The 17139-nt window shown below is 32.6% G+C and overlaps 5 protein-coding genes across 8 annotated transcripts; 3 read left to right on the top strand and 2 right to left on the bottom strand.

Annotated features, from left to right (window-relative positions):
• Nucleotides 1–120: 120 nt before the first annotated feature.
• Nucleotides 121–2334, bottom strand: LOC110824641 (Protein phosphatase 2C family protein). Its single transcript, XM_022055180.2, has 5 exons — nucleotides 2053–2334; nucleotides 1348–1632; nucleotides 919–1186; nucleotides 493–623; nucleotides 121–420 (listed from the first exon to the last, which is right to left on the bottom strand). Exons 1-5 carry the CDS (start codon nucleotides 2083–2085, stop codon nucleotides 283–285), a joined length of 855 nt encoding a protein of 284 aa, XP_021910872.2. The 5' UTR covers nucleotides 2086–2334; the 3' UTR covers nucleotides 121–282.
• A 1312-nt stretch (nucleotides 2335–3646) lies between these two features.
• Nucleotides 3647–5572, bottom strand: LOC110824677 (large ribosomal subunit protein eL14z). Its single transcript, XM_022055212.2, has 5 exons — nucleotides 5415–5572; nucleotides 5212–5313; nucleotides 4253–4382; nucleotides 4046–4158; nucleotides 3647–3863 (listed from the first exon to the last, which is right to left on the bottom strand). Exons 1-5 carry the CDS (start codon nucleotides 5415–5417, stop codon nucleotides 3807–3809), a joined length of 405 nt encoding a protein of 134 aa, XP_021910904.1. The 5' UTR covers nucleotides 5418–5572; the 3' UTR covers nucleotides 3647–3806.
• Nucleotides 5573–6442: 870 nt separating this feature from the next.
• Nucleotides 6443–8089, top strand: LOC148266632 (uncharacterized). The gene is made up of 2 exons (XM_088214654.1): nucleotides 6443–6655; nucleotides 7692–8089. Exons 1-2 carry the CDS (start codon nucleotides 6512–6514, stop codon nucleotides 7920–7922), a joined length of 375 nt encoding a protein of 124 aa, XP_088070780.1. The 5' UTR covers nucleotides 6443–6511; the 3' UTR covers nucleotides 7923–8089.
• Nucleotides 8090–9151: 1062 nt separating this feature from the next.
• Nucleotides 9152–13267, top strand: GLTP1 (glycolipid transfer protein 1). 3 transcript variants are annotated; one of them, XM_022055191.2, is made up of 7 exons: nucleotides 9152–9289; nucleotides 9862–9996; nucleotides 10549–10604; nucleotides 10947–11077; nucleotides 11695–11830; nucleotides 11946–12077; nucleotides 12951–13267. In XM_022055191.2, exons 2-7 carry the CDS (start codon nucleotides 9879–9881, stop codon nucleotides 12984–12986), a joined length of 609 nt encoding a protein of 202 aa, XP_021910883.2. In that variant the 5' UTR covers nucleotides 9152–9289; nucleotides 9862–9878; the 3' UTR covers nucleotides 12987–13267. The 3 variants fall into 3 exon arrangements, with proteins under 3 accessions (XP_021910883.2, XP_021910889.2, XP_021910896.2); XM_022055197.2 differs by lacking the exon at nucleotides 9152–9289 and adding an exon at nucleotides 9318–9451; XM_022055204.2 differs by lacking the exon at nucleotides 9152–9289 and adding an exon at nucleotides 9500–9616.
• A 1255-nt stretch (nucleotides 13268–14522) lies between these two features.
• On the top strand, nucleotides 14523–16070 carry LOC110824688 (uncharacterized). Of its 2 annotated transcripts, none has more exons than XM_088215254.1 (5): nucleotides 14523–14816; nucleotides 14903–14998; nucleotides 15103–15203; nucleotides 15335–15425; nucleotides 15522–16070. In XM_088215254.1, the coding sequence occupies exons 2-5, from the start codon at nucleotides 14980–14982 to the stop codon at nucleotides 15941–15943; spliced, it is 633 nt and encodes a 210-aa protein (XP_088071380.1). In that variant the 5' UTR covers nucleotides 14523–14816; nucleotides 14903–14979; the 3' UTR covers nucleotides 15944–16070. The 2 variants fall into 2 exon arrangements, with proteins under 2 accessions (XP_088071380.1, XP_088071379.1); XM_088215253.1 differs by having other exon boundaries at nucleotides 14524–14816; nucleotides 14903–15025.
• Nucleotides 16071–17139: the final 1069 nt, after the last annotated feature.

The following is a 17139-nucleotide window of genomic DNA, read 5'->3' on the forward strand; positions in this document are numbered from 1 at the left end:
GTTTTTTATTATTTACTGAATGATGAACTCATTATACTTTTTTTCATTACAGATTTTAAAAAATAAATTGCATGATAGTAGTCAAAATGTATCTGCGAGTGGAGATTCTAATTAAAAGAATCAGAAAATATTAGCTAAAATTTACTGCAGTTTCTGCTATTTGCATTAGTCCTCCAAATTGTATCATCAATCATCCAGTTTAAAATATGATTGTGATTCGTAGAAAAAACTCTTACCACCTCTCGAATGTAGAATATTTTGGTGAAAAGGATGGTTAAAACATTAACCAAAACGAATCACTACACAAGAAATACTGCTTTTACTCATTCTGCTCAGAGCCTCCTTTGCCAAACATCCAGCTGCTACTTGGGGATCCTCTATGTGCCTAATCAGACTCATAGCTTCTTGATTTTTCATCACCTGCAAACAAGTAATTGTTTGAAAAAATAAAATTTTTTAACACGCCCACGTAGCTTATAGTAATTCTAATACCTCCCATATGCCATTGCTTGCTATTATAACAAATTCAGTGTCAGAATCTATCTTCTCAGCACCAACAGCCAGCTCCGATCCTTTACATTGTCCTGACTCTGCTGTGTTCCCCCTCTGGCAAGCTAACATGCCTACTTAGCCACATCAAGACCTCCATATATCAGATCATACATCTTTGATACAATTATTTTTATTCTAGTATGTCCAATACACATTTGATAAGTTCCAAAGAAGTAATTTTCAATAATATCTAACTCAAAATAGCACCAAAAGATTTATGATCATCCGCAGAATCTTGATTAGAGTAGCTCGATTTCATATGTTGAGGAGGTCTTGTTAGGGTCTATTCTCATTCAGTTCCTAGTTAAATTAGATTATTGATTTTGTCCTTCATGTATTTGGTGCAGTTGAAGACATTATAAATACCTGAGAAATATCTGCGAGACCAATGTCTTTTGGCTGCTGGGTGCTGGTGGTTGCTATTAATCTGATGAGCCACACCGTCTCTACAAACAACAGCTCTGTAGTCACCCATGTTAGCTATCACAAGCTTTTCTCCATTAATCACCATGACAGAAGCCGAACCCACTCGCCATGTCTCATCTGCATCTGCTTCCTGTGCCTCTCTCATCTTTGCCCTTGCCCATAGGTATGCCTTTCTCATTGCCTCTTTGCTCTTTCTCCTAATGTGAGACTGCAATTCAACATTGTAGTTATCATTAATATGACATTTGGTTAACCATACAATTGGTTCATTTCAAATTTATGATAAGATTATGGCAACAAAATTTAATTAGCATACTTATTTTTGTTTTCGTTTAGTGCAAGTAAATGCCAAAAATGAATTTATTTTACCTGTTTTGGCTTCTTATCAAAGAGATGAGACTGCATATACTTGGTAACAACGTCTCCAATTCGGGCATCAAAAACTCCAAAAAACCACAACTCAAGCTCCTCAATCTGTTCTCTCTGCACTACAACTGAGTCAGAATCTGACTCGTCTGAACCATTTCTAAATGGTTGATCCTCGACAACATGATACCCATGAGAGACGGGCATCATCCATGACGCCTTCCCAACCTTAACCTTTCTCTTCTTTCTCCCTCCATCTCTTACCAGCAACCTTTTCAGCCGAAACACCTGTACGGTTTAGGAAACAAAATAGTCAACACAGTGAAGAAAATGCTAGAGACAACTCGATTCTGCTTGATTGAGTGTCAGTTTTTTTTTTTTTTTTTTTTTTGTTTTGTGTATGATTTTCTTGTGGACCCAATATGCGTTTTTCTGACGGTTATAATTTGTGGACCCATGACCATGAGAAGCCATAAATGCATATTTTCATCCACAAGAATCATCTTCTCTCTGATGCTTTTTTTCAATTCTAATGATAGAAGTAGCAAGACCAGAGGGATAAGTGAATAGAGGAGTGAAGAAGCTTAAGAGTTGTAATGATTCTAAATCTTACATGATTGCCAAGAACAGCATGATGATATATATGTAGTGATATAATTAATTTCTGTAGGAGGGGAGAAAAAAGAATAGATACTGTTGAAGTCTTACCTTGAGCTTGATATAGAGATCTTTAAGTCTCATGTTTATCCCCCCTGCAAATGAATATGGATTTCTGCGTAAAGATAAATCAATGAAACGATAGAAGCTTTAAAAATGAAATATTAGTATATGTGAGAAGAGAAGAGGAGTGATTTGGTTTGGTTCGGGAGAGATGTTTGTAGAGAAAACAAAGTCTAAATGTATTTGGATTGCTCATTTTTAGGTCTGATGTATTAAATAATGAAAAAATTTATTGGCTTTAATTAGATCAGTTGAGCAAAAATAAACACGTAACCGGCTGTTTCTACTTTCTGTCTTCTCTTTTTAACTCAGAAATCTTGAGAAATTTAAAAAAAGAAAGGGCGATCAGTGGGTAGATAGATATACCCAATACTGTTGTATGTCAGAATTTTAAAGTCAAAGCTGAAGAAAATTACAGACCCACCAGAGTAATTCAATTACATCGGTGTCTAACAAATTAAAAATGTTAAATTAAGCACTTGCAGTGTAGTTAGTTAATCTAATTATTGCTTCAAGGGGTTGTTTGGTAATATTGTGAAAATATCCGGTGAGGAAGATGAATCAATTTATGTTGACCTTCTTGGGTTAAATGCTTGAAACTGGGTGTGGAGCATGCTCTTGATGTTCGGTTTCGTGCATGCCTCAAACGCAACTACCTAATTAAGTTGTAATAATACCGGCGTAACTTTTACCATTTAATGACACAAATTATTTCAAATTTTTATTAAAAAAAAAAAAGAGATATTTTATAATGAATTGGGATATACGCATACTTGTTGTTAATGACTCTAGAGAAAAGTGTGAAAGTTTAGTTCTGAGGTGCCAATATTGGACTTGCACCTGATTCAACTGAGAGAATGAAAATGATGACTTTAATTTATTTACTTACTCTTCCACCAAACTAATCAAAGATTTGGTACAAGTAATTGGTCAAATGTTTGGAGGAAATTCACTGAGGAAACAATGTTATTCACTGAAGCAAATTCCTCTCTCTCCCTTCTCATTCTTTCGATTTCTTTCTCTAGTTCTCTCTGGTTTTACTCTCTCCTAGAATTGGAATGTTGCACCGACTGGAAAAATGCAATATTTACAAGTTATTTTGTTTGAAGATGGAACATACACCTTACTCTGAAAACTCAAAACTCAAGAGATACTGTATAAGTCCCTGCTGAAGGACCTGGAGGAAGCTACCAAAGCCGAAGCACTTGGACCAGAGAAAATCCAGTCCCACCCTCAGTGCTGACTACCACCAAACACCTAGATTAACCTTTCAGTGACTAACAAAGTTTTCAGTTTTGCATTTAGTTTGAAATGGAAGCAATATTTTCATAACATTCATTCAGTTTATCCACGTCTGCAAACACCAACACAATGAGGATGCAAAATCATAAAGCCAGTATTTCCTCTAAATTGGTAAAATGCTCATTTCGCTTCCTTTCAGGGTCAAACCAATTAGAGTTCTTCCCGTAACATTCTCCTTTCGTAAAAATTAACCCAACAATCTTAATTGCGCAGATGATGGCTACCAGCACTAAGTAGCAAACAAGCAAACCAGCACATAAGTCACACTTCAGGTCCTCTCTAAGATAAATCCTTGTAAAATTGATAAAACTTGCTAAAGATACTGGGATACAAATTATAAGTTTTTAATCTGAGCTGACAAAATAAAAGACATGAAACAATCAAAAAGAACTTCCAGAATTTTGATAACAAAACTGGCAAACTCCATAGGCAACTTGCACTTAAGATGCATTCTCTTTCTTCAGCTTAGCAAGTTCTTGCCTGATCAATCCACCTCTCTGCACAAACATATTTGAAGACTTGGTTTACTTCAAATATCTCAAACATCAAAAGCAAATGACTTTTCACTTTCTGATACATAAACTCAGAAAGCCAAGGCAACAAGCAAGCAGACAAACCACAAATTAAAAATTTTATAATCAATATAAGTAATCAATCATTAGGTGGCATCACAACTAACCTTGATCTTGGCCAACATAACCTTGAACCTGTCGAAGTCATTTAGAGATGCCCTTTTCTTCTGAACAATCAACTTTCTACCCCATGAGCTTTTCTCCCACTTGTTCTTGACATCTGGGGATTGAAGAAATGTTACAGATCAAATTTCATTGAAGCCCCACATAAGAAAAATAATATGGTCATATTTTCACAGGATCGAGTGTCCTACCAGCCTTATCCATTGCTTCGATAAGTTGCTTCTTTCTAGGAACACGGTTTATATCAATCTTGATGTCAGTCAATGAAAGTCTCTTGAAATTCATTTGGCTTCTCACCATATCAGGGGCATCAACAAGAGCCTGTCAGAAGGCCAAAAGACCACATTAACACATGCTCAGTTAACATTTGCAAGTGTTCTTAGTTGGATGTATATTGGAACATTCAAAAAAGTTGCATTTGTGTCCTCCCACAAAAACAGACACCCGACATCAATTTACAAACACTTGAAGTACTAAAGGACATTTCATTCTAACAGAAATATTTAGACAAATCTTCCAAAAAAGCATTCTTGTTTAAAAGAACTTATTCTAGAGAAAGTGTTTATTAACCGAACAAACTCCTACTAGAACTACATACTTAATTGCACAAATAACAAACCTAAAAACTTTCTACGGATACATAATTCTATAATAATAACTACTGAATTCTCTTAAAAAATCTTAATGCCTATCAAGTTAACATCTGGTGTTCTCTCAAAGGAGCTAACAAAATGAAAATATGTTAAGATTAAAAAAATTATTCAAGTACTTCTCACCGGTAAAAGACCAACAAAAAAAATGAAACAAGCAGGAAATAGTTTTCAATGGCAGCAAAGAACTCATGTCCCCAACTGCTATGCTGTGTTTTGTCCATAAGAAAATATTAGAAAAACCAAGCAATATTATCTGCTCCGAACTGTACCTAATACCAGTCTTTCTCTATGATCTAGCCTCGAAACAGCCTTTTAATACAATACCCAGGACATAACCAAAAAACTAAAATAGATCAAAAACCGAATTTCCTTTAAATCGCCATTATCGACCTTAATTAAATTAATCTTTCCTCAAATCTAAAGGGCCCAAAAGATTCATGGTACTTCAATCACTAGAGCTTAAAAGAAAAAGATCACACGAGCAGATAATATCATACTCTGTTCTGGTCGATGACATCGACGATAACGACGAGCCTGCCATAGTCTTTGCCGTAGTTTACAAGAGCAACTCTCCCGATCTCAACGTACCTCTTGAAAGGCTACAAATAATCAAAACAGAAAAAGTCAGATATATGAGATATGCAAACTGCAAGGAGAACAATGCAGTTGTAGAGAGATACCGAGTGAGTTGCATACTGACCATTTTTGTTGGTGCGTGTGTGCTTGTGAGAGAACACAGGCAGAATGCCGCAAGGGAAAAATGAAGAGGAGTTGAAGATGAGAATTAGGGTTTTATGAAGTTTTTATAGTGATTTTGGGCCGTCGGATCTAGGGTTTTCTCTTAGTAATTGGGTTGGGCTCTCTGAAAGATTATGGTTTTTGGGTTTCGTTTACAAGGCTGTGCTTGTTACTAGAAGTTATCAAAAAATAAAGTTTAGTAAAAATATTTTAAATTTTTTAAATGAAGTGAAGAATATAATTTAAATTAAAAAATTTCTATAATTTTTACTAAAATTTGTTATATATAAAATTGATAACAGGTACAAAAATGATAAAAATTGCATGACAAAAAACAGTTAACGGTGAAAATTATTTGAATAATATCAAACAATTATCTTAGAAATTTCTAATACATTGAATTATTCTAAAAAAAATTTATGTGAATTAAATTATTTTGTTTTTGCGATTCAATATAAATATTGTTATTATAATTAATTAATTTGGGTTCTATATATAAATAATAATAAAATTATTACAAACCCAGCTGCTTAAATATGAATTAGGATACATTTAGCACCTCTTATGTTCTAATGATCAAAAGCCAATTATGCACAATCATACAAATATTAAAATATATATATATATATTGTTGCAGAAACCTTCACCATTAATTGTGAACACCTAATGAATACAATTGGAATCTTTAGTGGCAGACATAATATAAAGATAAAAACCTAGTAAAAATCACATTTTATAATTTTAAAATGTGATTCTATACTTTCATTTTAATCCTATTTTTTCACAACTTTATACTTTTGTTCAACACTAATATTTATAGGTGCAATAAAAAATGGAATATTTTTGCATGGTGGGTGGAGTTGGCCATTTTGCATGGTGTAGGCTTCAGAGAATCTCCATATTTGCACGTAAAGTTGTACACATGATTTTTAGAACAAACACCTGTTTTCTTTTCTTCCATTTAAATCTAAAAAAAAAAAAAAAAAAAAAAAGGCTCTCTCTTCTTGCTTTTGGCTTTTATAAAAAAACCCAAAAGATAAATTTTGCAGTTGCAGGATAATGGGGGAAGTAGAAGAAACTGTATCAGAAACAGCTTTTACTGACAATATCAGTCTTAAGGATCTTTCCCAGCAGCTTGAGGAGTTTGCTAAGGCTAGAGATTGGGACAAGTATCATAGTCCTAGGAATCTCCTCCTTGCCATGGTAATTCATTTCATTTCATTCATCATCTTCTCTTCTCACTCATTATTAATCCTAAATCTAACACACATACATACATATATATTTATATACTTTTCTTTTCTTTTCTTTTAAACAACAACAATGAAGGGTATAAAAATACCCATATTTTCTTTTCAAATAAAAATTAAAAATTTAAGTCGATTTGATTGGCAACGAATAATAATATTTCTCAAATTAATAATAATTTGTTTGTAATACCCACCTAATATACAAAACAACAAATTCTTATGTATATATATATCATATAACTAGCATAATATAAAGATAAAAGTTGATTAATTAGCAAGATTGTACTTTCATACATTGCAATTAAATTTGTGATATAATATTACCATAATTTGATACTCTTAAAAAGAGACAACTAACTATAAAATATAAATTTTGTTATCTTGTTATTGTATAACACTAATCCTTTGCACTCTTATAATACTAATATAAGTATAACACTACTACTTATAAATAAATATGTTGTATATATAGCAATGGTTTACACAGTCACTGGTTAATGGGTGTATGTTTTTCAACATGGAGAAAAGATCTTTATTAGTATCACAAGCTTTAGTACAAAAGCATTTTCTTTTGCTAATAGTAAGGGCAATCAAGCCATATTGGCATGCATTTTCTTTGGATTATATTATTGCAAGAGCATTTTTGCATATGGGTATTTTAAAAATTCTTATCTAGCTCAACTAATCTTTGAGTTCTACCACTTGAAAATTATTTTTATATACAAATTAAATTCTTAAATACTCTAATATTTAGTTGTAGTAATTTAATAATACATAATTCAGATAATATGATATTTTATTTGTAAAATAAATAATTTGAATCACAATTTACTTGAACAAAGAATATCAATAACAATAACTCGAAATAATAAAAATCTTTACTGTAGTGCATATACATATACATATGCATACATATTATGTGGACAGCAAAACCAAAATCGTATATGGTGCATGTATATGTAATATTTGATATAATTGGTGAAGGGTAGGTTGGTGAAGTGGGAGAGCTATCAGAAATATTCCAATGGAAGGGGGAGGTGGAGAAAGGATTGCCAAATTGGGAAGAATCGGATAAGGAGCATCTAGGAGAAGAGCTCTCTGATGTGCTGCTCTATCTCATCAGGTTGGCTGATATTTGTGGGATTGATCTTGCTCATGCAGCTGCCAAGAAAATCCTTAAGAATGCTATCAAATATCCACCCAAACCCAACCCATTTTAGCCTAAAAATTCTATCATGTAATCCTTTCTTTTATTTCTTTTTCCTTCCTTTTTTTTTCTTTTCTTTACTACTTTTTGAGCTTTAGTTATAGAGAATCTACGACTGTAATTATCCTTTTAACTTTTAGAATAATTCTCCAACTTAATTAATCCTATAAAGCAAAACAACCATATGTGCCCATTAGCATCGAAGTAAATTTAAATTTTGTAAGGATTAAAAAAAGTACATGAGAAAAATTAGTTAGGGCACATTATATGATTATAGCTATCTTTCATATGCTATCAAAAACTTCACAAGCTACTTAAACTAATTAATCACATGTGCATAGGCATTAGAGGTGTAAAACTAATGTATGTTTCTTCATATTTGTAGTATATATTTGTCATATCATATCATGTTGTGCTTTTCGGAAGTATCAAGTATTTCATTCATCATAGCTAATTGCCATGTAAAAGTAGGTACTCAAAAAAGGTGTCACATAAAAACTCAAAGAAAGACAATGGATAAAAATAAGAGTTTGAAAAAACAAGAACTACAATTTCAAACCACTTAAAGTCAAGTTCCAAAAGTATCGTGCATAAAACTTCTCTTATAATATTAGATGTCCTAAAGTTAGTTATGTTAGCATTATAAGTTTTCTATATGTATTAAATTAACAATAATTTAAATTAAAATTAAAGAATATGTGAATTTTTAAAAATTAAATAATGTACCAATTAACATGTGATAAATGTGTTAACAGAAATAAATAGAAAAAAAATAATACAAATAATTTTAAAAATACAAAGATTAAAAGAACTAGAAAATTACATAAAAACCGAATCGAATATAATACAAGTACAAGATTAGTATTTAGAATTATCAAAGGTACCTTTAAAACACATCATCTTTGTAATAAAAATCATAAAACTCCGTTACATATATATATATATATATATTAAAGTATGTGCGTACAAAACCAACTCAGTCAAGGTAAGCTGCTTACCTCTCTTCATCTCCACTGGGTGATAGAAGTGGAAGTGTTATATACATTTGTGCGTGTGTGTGTGTGTGTGTGTACACGAGGGTAATTTAGTAATTATATCCCCCGGTAATTCTAACAAAAGCGCTTTTTCATCGTGTAGTTATTTAGTAATTATCATTTTTATCCATCCTAAATAAGTCAAATTAGGAACAACGTGTCTGGGATTTGGGATGAGACGAGAAACCGAGTAACGGTAACCGACACAACCGGTTACTTTTTATTAATTTAATTGAAAATAAATTTGTTTAAAAATTAAAACATCCATTTTTCTTCCCTTCGCTTCTCTCGCAGATAATTACTGTCAGTTATCGAATCGGATCCTCAACAGATTTCTCTCTCAAAGGTTTGTATCACCCTCTTATCTCCCATTCGAATCAAAAACCCGCTATTTCCTTTTCTTTCTTTCTTTCATCTAAATCTTAAATTCCTTCCCCCGGCTCATTTCGATTATTCATTATTCTGCGAATTTTGTTTCTTGTCATTTTGATTGAATCAAAGGTTTCGTGTACGGATCTTTCTTTACCCAAATTTATTTTTCTTGTTTAAACTGGGGCTTTTGTGATTCTTCTTAGATCTAATGAGATTGGTTTTCCTAATCAATGGCATCACTGTTATATTATGTGAATTTCAGTTCGATCGAGCTGGATTAGATCGTCCTCCTTCAGTTTATGTATGATGAGAAATTAAACTGGGTGTCCTTTTTTTATTTAATTTTTTCAAATTTGATTTCCAATTGACTTAATGGTTGTTCAAATTTATGTTCTTCGATTGAGGAAAATGAAGGATCCCATCTTGCTCTTTGGATCTAAAACATTTAAGTGACATGCTCATGTATCAGAATTCATTTACTCATCTTATTTAATTTTTTGGCTTTTTTGGTTGACTAATTCTAGAGGTTTTCTGGCTGGCTAACAGAGCAGTGAAGCATAAAAATGGAGGGAACTGTGTTTACCCCATCTTTAGAAGGAATGAAGCATGTCAAGTCTGAACAAGGAGAAATGCTGACGAAGCCTTTCTTGGATGTCTGCAAGTTGATCTTGCCAGTTTTAGGTGCTTTTTCTTAACCTTTGAATGAAGAAAAAAAAAATCTATAATAATCAGTTTTGCTTGATAAATTTTGATGTTAAGTTGTTTTAGATTTTTCAGTTTACGTATTTCTTCTTCCTTTTCTGGTTTAATTGTTAAGTATCTACTACTCTACTTGGGTAGTGTATTCCACAATTTGCTAAGCATGTGATTTGAGGAACTCACGATTGGATCCTCCTGATACATATTAGGCATGCAGTTTATTCACAGGCATCATACAGTTCATTACCAAATTCTCCTTCACAGCATTGTCCTGTTTCTTATCTTGGTGTTTATTCTTCTATTTTGTTTGTTATACATTATTTTTCCTTTTGCGAGGGTGTGGGACATGGTAGGGAGTAATTTGATGAGTTTAACCATAGACCTCTAGTCTACTTGGAATCATTGTAGTCGAGCTAGCAAGGGATTGTTTTATATCATAGATTGTACTATATCACACAGTCAAACAAGCACGGAGTATGAGCACATTGTCCTGGGCTTATAAAAAAATTAACTTTCTTATTGTCTTCATATCAGATAAATTTGGTGCTGCTATGAGCCTTGTAAAAACAGATATTGGTGGTAATATATCGGTAAGACATTTCTTCTTTCCTCATAAATTTCAACATTTCTGCTTGCCTACTGAGATTTTCTTTCCTGTTCTTTCTCATCCTTATACACTGTCCCGAATACCCTCACATTTTCCAATAAGGATAGTGAAGATTGACCTTGCGAGTTCTATCTTTTTTTTATTGTCATCATCCTACGGAAATACATGGTAAGTGTGTTGCTTAGGACAAAATATCAGGGGAAGTTGTTCATATTGTTTATGATTGACATTTGAAATCTATCATCTAATTAATGAAAATAAGAAAGGTTAGCATCTGAAATATGATAATGTTCTCTTATTTTGCTTCTGTTGATGTCTATTTTAGAGGTTAGAAAACAAATATTTGACGAATCCCTCAGAATTCAACCATTTGTACAGTATGGTACAAGCAGAGGTAGATGCTAAAACAGCGAAAGCATCATCTAGTTGTACAAATGGTCTTCTCTGGTTGACAAGGTAAATAAATTACCCCATCAAAAATTTTCATATTCTGTACTTTTTTTTTTCTTTTTGTGGCACCTAAGTGCATTTGTACTAGTTGTAGCTGATATTCTTTACCTTCCATGCAAGTGCTTTTAAAAATTTAAAGATAGACCAAACATTATAGAGCTTTGTGTTGAGAAATTTGATGAAGAAACAATAGCTAAGGATGATCGTGTTTTTTGGAAAGTACCTTGAAGATCTGATTGAAATAATGCTCAGGTCAAAGTATACAAACAATCCAGACTGTAAAAAGTAAAAGGCTATGGCCTATTAACCTGCTCTCACTTTCTTTCATATGTGGGAAGGAATATTTTGGTGTATCTTTCTGTTAGTGTGCCTCAGGCTTGATGTAACTTTTTTTTCACTTTTCTTTGTTAAACTGTTTCCTTTTTAGTATCAAACTTTGCTTACTTGTTTGAATAATAGATCTTTGCTGTTGCTAGGAATTTTACTACATAGGATTATTGAGAGAATATGTAGTGTTCTTTGTCTTAAATATGTTAATTTTTCAGATTCATTCATTTCCTTTCCATGCATTTTTTGCTTAGGATAGGTTATATTATGTTCATTCATTCTAATTAATTCATCAGGGCAATGGATTTCCTGGTGGAGCTGTTCCGCAACTTACTTGCACATGCAGATTGGACGATGACACAATGTTGCACTGATTCATATGGCAAGACTCTTAAAAAATGGCATGGCTGGCTTGCTAGTTCAAGTTTCACCGTAATTTCTTTACCGCTTAGTCAATTTGATTTCTAACTTCTATTGTAGGAATATCATTTGTATTGCTTATAGTTCTCTTATTGCTTTTTGACATGTTGGAGCATGAATTATGCAGGTTGCTATGAAGCTTGCTCCAGATAGAAAGAAATTTATGGAAGTTATAGCTGGCTCAGGTGATATTAATGCTGACATGGAGACATTTTGTGCTACTTTTGCTCCACTCCTTGAAGAGAATCACAAATTTCTGGTAAGATTTTTATTAAGATATGACATGTCCTTTCCAAATCCTACATCTGTTCAATCTTCAGTTTTGGAGATTGGGAATATGGTGACCATGGCGTATGCACAATTGAAGAAGATATGCATTCTATATTTGATATATTGAATAAAATAAACAATTAAACAAACAAGTACTCAGGAAAGACAATATATTTTTATTCAATCGGTTTGATTCTACATGCACGGGAAAGATAATTGCTGAATTTGTTATGAAAAGGAACTAGAAATTCAAAGTTCTCACCTACAGTCTATCCTAGCATTTCAACACTACAAATCTTGAGGTCTGTCCTCCTGTATAGTAATAATGCAGTATTTATGTGGTTTACAAGAAAAATACAATGGCTCACAACCCTAAACATTTTAGCCAATGAGCATTAGAATGGATCATTCGAAAGCCCTTTTTGGCTAGTACCTTCATGATATTTAGATGCAAGGAAAAACCTATTAAAGTATATTCCACTGTCAAGAAGGTTATGAATAAGCTTTTTTCTTTTATGATACTGTGACAACCCTCATTCTTTTGAAGAATAGCAAGTGGCTGTGAAATATGTTTTTAAGTGATTTGTATGCTCCTTCGTGGTGAGAAATCTCGAGGGGCAGTCAGCCCAAGTGAATCTCCAGTGAAGTATTATGAGCCATAAGAAAAATAACAGTATGTGGAATTTGGGGGAGAAGTTTTATTCGAATAATAGTTTTTTTTTTTTCTGTAGGGTGAAAAAGAAAGATGGACTAGTTGGTTCTTGATTGAATCATTATAAATTAAGTCCATCTTTTAACTTTTGTCTTCGGTTTGTTCGCTCCACAATGTAAACGTGGGCTTACAAGATATCTGTTGATGCAGGCTAGTGTTGGCTTGGATAATATGAAAGCTTCATGATCAAGAAAGAGATGTCTTCATTGTGGGAACCAGGATAAACAGAAAAAACGAAAAGATCTCTTCAGAATGGCAGAGGCAATTGATTCCTTTTTTCACTTTTATGTAATGTTCTGAGCTTTTCTAAGACTTTTTTTTATAAACAAATTACAAGTACATTCAATTTATAGAGCTATTTCCTCCTAATATTATTAGCCAAGGTATTTTCAGGTTGTATTTTTGACTGCCTTCTGGGTCTTCCTTGACCCTAATTTACAAATTATTACATTGAACGAATTTTATTATGGAAATTTCATTTTTGTTTGGTGCATAAAACATGTTCTAATTTAGTTTCATACATATATATGTATATATGTTTGTGGGTATTTGTATTCATGAAATAAATATACATTCAAAAGATACATAAATTTTTATATACCTTTTAAAATTTGCTTTCGAGCAAGCCTTAGAATTATTATTATTTTTTTTTAATTCTCAATTCTTTTAAAAAAAGAAAAAAAATTTCTTCCTCTATTAATTTTCGTTGACGTGTCACATGTAGACTCGTTTTCAATTTACTAACATAATGACATCTATGTTAACATTTATATAAACCTTTTTTTTTTTTTTGAACTTTTTTCACCTCCCCATGTCAGTCCTTTTTTCTTCACAGCTTCATCCGTTTGTGTTTTTTAAATTAAACTAAATTTCAACAACTATAATATTGAATATCATGTAACCGATAATATAATCCTAAAGCAGACATGATTTATCTTAAAATACAGCTCGATAAGACCTAAACCCTTTTAAAACAAGCACAATTTTAAATTTTACCTATTCAATTAAATTCGAACAATAATATTAAGAATTTTTTCTTAATATAATTTTAAAATTTTGGGACATACTATAATTATACATCTAATTCAAAGAACAAGTCCGAAGACAAACTCAATTCAATTGTTAAGGACATAATTAGTACGAAATTGAATGCATGAAAAACTCGAGTGAGGTGAATCTAAGCATGAACCCTTGTCCCATATCATGACATTCTTCTATTATCTTATGATATCTACTTATTTAACATCACTACCGGCAGTTTTAAATTATTAAATTTACTCTCCGGTTAAAACACTTTTTAATTTAAAATATTTTTAAATTTACTTATAAAATGCTTAATTATTAAGAAAAATAAAATTTGCATCATATATAAAAAATAAATAAATAGTCTTATAAGATGATATAACGATTTGAATTTGAGTCTTATTTTTTATTTTTTCAAAAAAGGTAGTTTAAAAAATAAAGAGTAATGTTTATAAAAAATATATATATATTAATATTAATAGAATAATTATATACGTAGATGTATATGTATGAAGATACTAACCGTTTTTGGCGCGCTTCCACAAAAAGACCGTTGGCGGGAGAGGCAGCGAAATAAGGAGGTTATGGCGGTTGGGATTTATCCACCTGAAAAATCGGTCAGCTACCGGTGATCATTGACCGATATCTGAGACGAACAACCTTACCTGACCGAAACACAATCAACAAAAACTGTTTCTCCCTTTTCAATTTTTGAGATTTTTCTATTCACTTATTATCGTCTCCCTCTCCATTTCTTGATTATTCAAACCAATCAAGATTTGCGAGAGTAAAACCCTTCTTTTTAATTACCCTTTTTTTTTTTTTTTTTTTTCAATTAATCCATATCATCTCATGTTTTCCTTATTAATCCTTTAATTTCATATATATATATTTGTTCGAAGAGAGATGATGATATATACCAACCATGTATTTCTGTATACTTCCCCATATTGATTCAGATATACCCATTTACTTTGTTGCTCACAATCAAAGGTTTGATATGTATACGTGAAAATTTTTTAGTTAATTCATATATTTAATGATGATTGTTTTGATTAATTAATTTGTTGATGGATCAGTTTTGGCATTATGTTGTTATTGTACATTGTGAGTGCCGCTTGATCAGCTTCACAACCTTTCTACACCAGTTATAACCATGAAGGGCTTCTTGAAAGGTTTAAGATACTTCACACATATATTTGGTAATACATAATTTCATCTCTCTCTAGAATTCCTTGTATTATGTAAGTTTCAAATAAGCTCATACATATACATGCAGAAGAAGAGAAAGAACCAGAAATGCAAATTGGTTTTCCAACAGATGTAAAGCATGTCGCTCACATTGGATGGGATGGTCCTTCTGCTAATTCGCCAAGCTGGGTACATACACACACACACACACACATATACATATATGCCACTTCTATATGTACGTGTCGTTTATATGGAAAGTAGGTAGCTAGTGTTTATATCTGTTAAGCATACTGGTCAAACTTCGTCCGTGCATGCAGATGGGTGAATTTAAGGGTCCAGAGCTGTCAACTGAATCTTTAAGTTCAGGGGAAATGAAGCATAATCCCCCACTCAAGTTGTCATCGGAAGGTTGACTCCATAATTAGGTTAACTAGATTTTGTAAACAACGATGATATCTCATATATACGTATATAAATTTGAAGGAAAGTTTGTAAATTTGACAGGGATAAATGGGAGTGATCAGAATGGATTAATAATTCATGATTCATCATCACTTCCTCCAATTCAAAACGAAAAGCAGAAGCATAAATCAAGGCGCAAATCATCAAGTACTGGAAATGGCTCCCCACTAAATTCTCCAACCAGACGGAGTTCCTCTGACGCACCAAAGCAATCCAGGCGCAGTCGAGGTTCAAATATCTCCATGGATTCACCAAGCAGAGACCCCAGCAGTCGCCATGCTCGACGGCAACATCACTCCTCCGGCGCCGGCACCGACTCACCTTCCCATGACCCGCCGGCCATCCCCAAGCACTCTCGTCACAAGAAGTCTAAGGGATCCACCGGCGATGACTCCACCAAGTCCTCAAGATCTAAAGATTCCAAAGACAGCGATGATTGCAGTTTCAACGGAATAGATCAGTAATATTCATTTCATTATTTTGTACACGTTCATTTCGACTTGTTTAATCTTCCAAGATTAATTTCTTGTAAGTTAATTTTCCCTCCCTAGCTTTTGCCAAATTCACACACCTATCTTACTTTTTTCTTCATACTTGTTTAAACCTAATTAAATGCCGGGAGAAACAAAAAGGAAAGTTTATATATATATATACATGTATATATATAGCTATCAAAATATATCCCCCAACATAAAAAGGTTTTGTACTGTTAGTGGCCTTGTAAGCAAATTTTTGAATGTACCAAATCAAAGATGCAACTGCATCCGTCTTTACTGACCTTTCAATTTTATTCCATGCAATTAAACGTATCTAATGACAGTTAATGTTATAAGCAAGGCCATGAATGCTGTTCTCAACGTACTGTACATATATATATATATATATATATATATGACAGCCACCAACGGCACATAATATAACCTCCTTACTAAGCATGGCAAGCATTTACAACATCATCATTATATGCCCATCTAATTTATCAATCTAGGATCTACATTTTGTATATATTATGTATTTTATACATCCATGACTGAATTCTTACATTTCAAATGAAAGGTAATTGAAAAAGAAAAAGAGAATTGACCAATTAGGTGAGCAAATATATGAAGTCAACCTAGCCCTTGTCTTCCTCTCTTCCTTCAAGTTTTCTCAACCTTTTCAGCTAACAAGATATGGTGATCAAGTTTCCAAGCTAATAATAGAAATTGAACTGGGATATATTAACAGTATAACCAAGGATTCTGTTTCTGTTTCTTAACATCCTGCACATACACCATAGTTTTTTCTGATTTTCTTTCTTTGCTATCCAATTTATTAGTTCATAATGGAGCTCTGTCAGTGAATAAATGGATAGAAAAGCTGAACAAGTCCTCTGTTGCTCATTTTACTGCTCATTCTTCTTTGTTTATTGTTTTTCCCCTCTTTGATTTCTAGAATTAACTCTCTTGTTTTTGTAGCTATCAATCTTCTCGGAACCATTTTACTCTTATATGGCTGTCCATCGTGCCTGTTGACATTCTGATGTGCGTTTTTCAGAGTATATTTATTGGCAATCTATCCGTGTGTTCTTGAGATGCTTTCTTTGCTTTATTTGACATTTGACAGTGTTTAGCTACCTAAACAAACAGTTAACTGAATTGGGCTGTTCTTTTGCATCACA

This window comes from Carica papaya, chromosome 3 (assembly GCF_054855325.1).
Source record: "Carica papaya isolate Zhongbai chromosome 3, ASM5485532v1, whole genome shotgun sequence".
Classification (NCBI taxonomy): Eukaryota; Viridiplantae; Streptophyta; class Magnoliopsida; order Brassicales; family Caricaceae; genus Carica; species Carica papaya.

Coding starts and splice junctions, on each gene's coding strand:
- LOC110824641 (XM_022055180.2), bottom strand. CDS start 2,085: ATGAGACTTAAAGATCTCTATATCAAGCTCAAG. Junction 1,633..2,052: donor ATCTCTATATCAAGCTCAAG/GTAAGACTTCAA, acceptor TAAACCGTACAG/GTGTTTCGGCTGAAAAGGTT. Junction 624..918: donor GTCTCGCAGATATTTCTCAG/GTATTTATAATG, acceptor GTGGCTAAGTAG/GCATGTTAGCTTGCCAGAGG.
- LOC148266632 (XM_088214654.1), top strand. CDS start 6,512: ATGGGGGAAGTAGAAGAAACTGTATCAGAAACAGCTTTTACTGACAAT. Junction 6,656..7,691: donor GGAATCTCCTCCTTGCCATG/GTAATTCATTTC, acceptor GGTGAAGGGTAG/GTTGGTGAAGTGGGAGAGCT.
- LOC110824677 (XM_022055212.2), bottom strand. Junction 4,383..5,211: donor ATGTCATCGACCAGAACAGA/GTATGATATTAT, acceptor GCCTTCTGACAG/GCTCTTGTTGATGCCCCTGA. Junction 4,159..4,252: donor CGAAGCAATGGATAAGGCTG/GTAGGACACTCG, acceptor TTCAATCCCCAG/ATGTCAAGAACAAGTGGGAG.
- GLTP1 (XM_022055191.2), top strand. CDS start 9,879: ATGGAGGGAACTGTGTTTACCCCATCTTTAGAAGGAATGAAGCATGTC. Junction 10,605..10,946: donor ATATTGGTGGTAATATATCG/GTAAGACATTTC, acceptor TGTCTATTTTAG/AGGTTAGAAAACAAATATTT. Junction 12,078..12,950: donor AAGAGAATCACAAATTTCTG/GTAAGATTTTTA, acceptor CTGTTGATGCAG/GCTAGTGTTGGCTTGGATAA.
- LOC110824688 (XM_088215253.1), top strand. CDS start 14,980: ATGAAGGGCTTCTTGAAAGGTTTAAGATACTTCACACATATATTTG. Junction 15,026..15,102: donor ATACTTCACACATATATTTG/GTAATACATAAT, acceptor ATATACATGCAG/AAGAAGAGAAAGAACCAGAA. Junction 15,204..15,334: donor CTGCTAATTCGCCAAGCTGG/GTACATACACAC, acceptor CCGTGCATGCAG/ATGGGTGAATTTAAGGGTCC.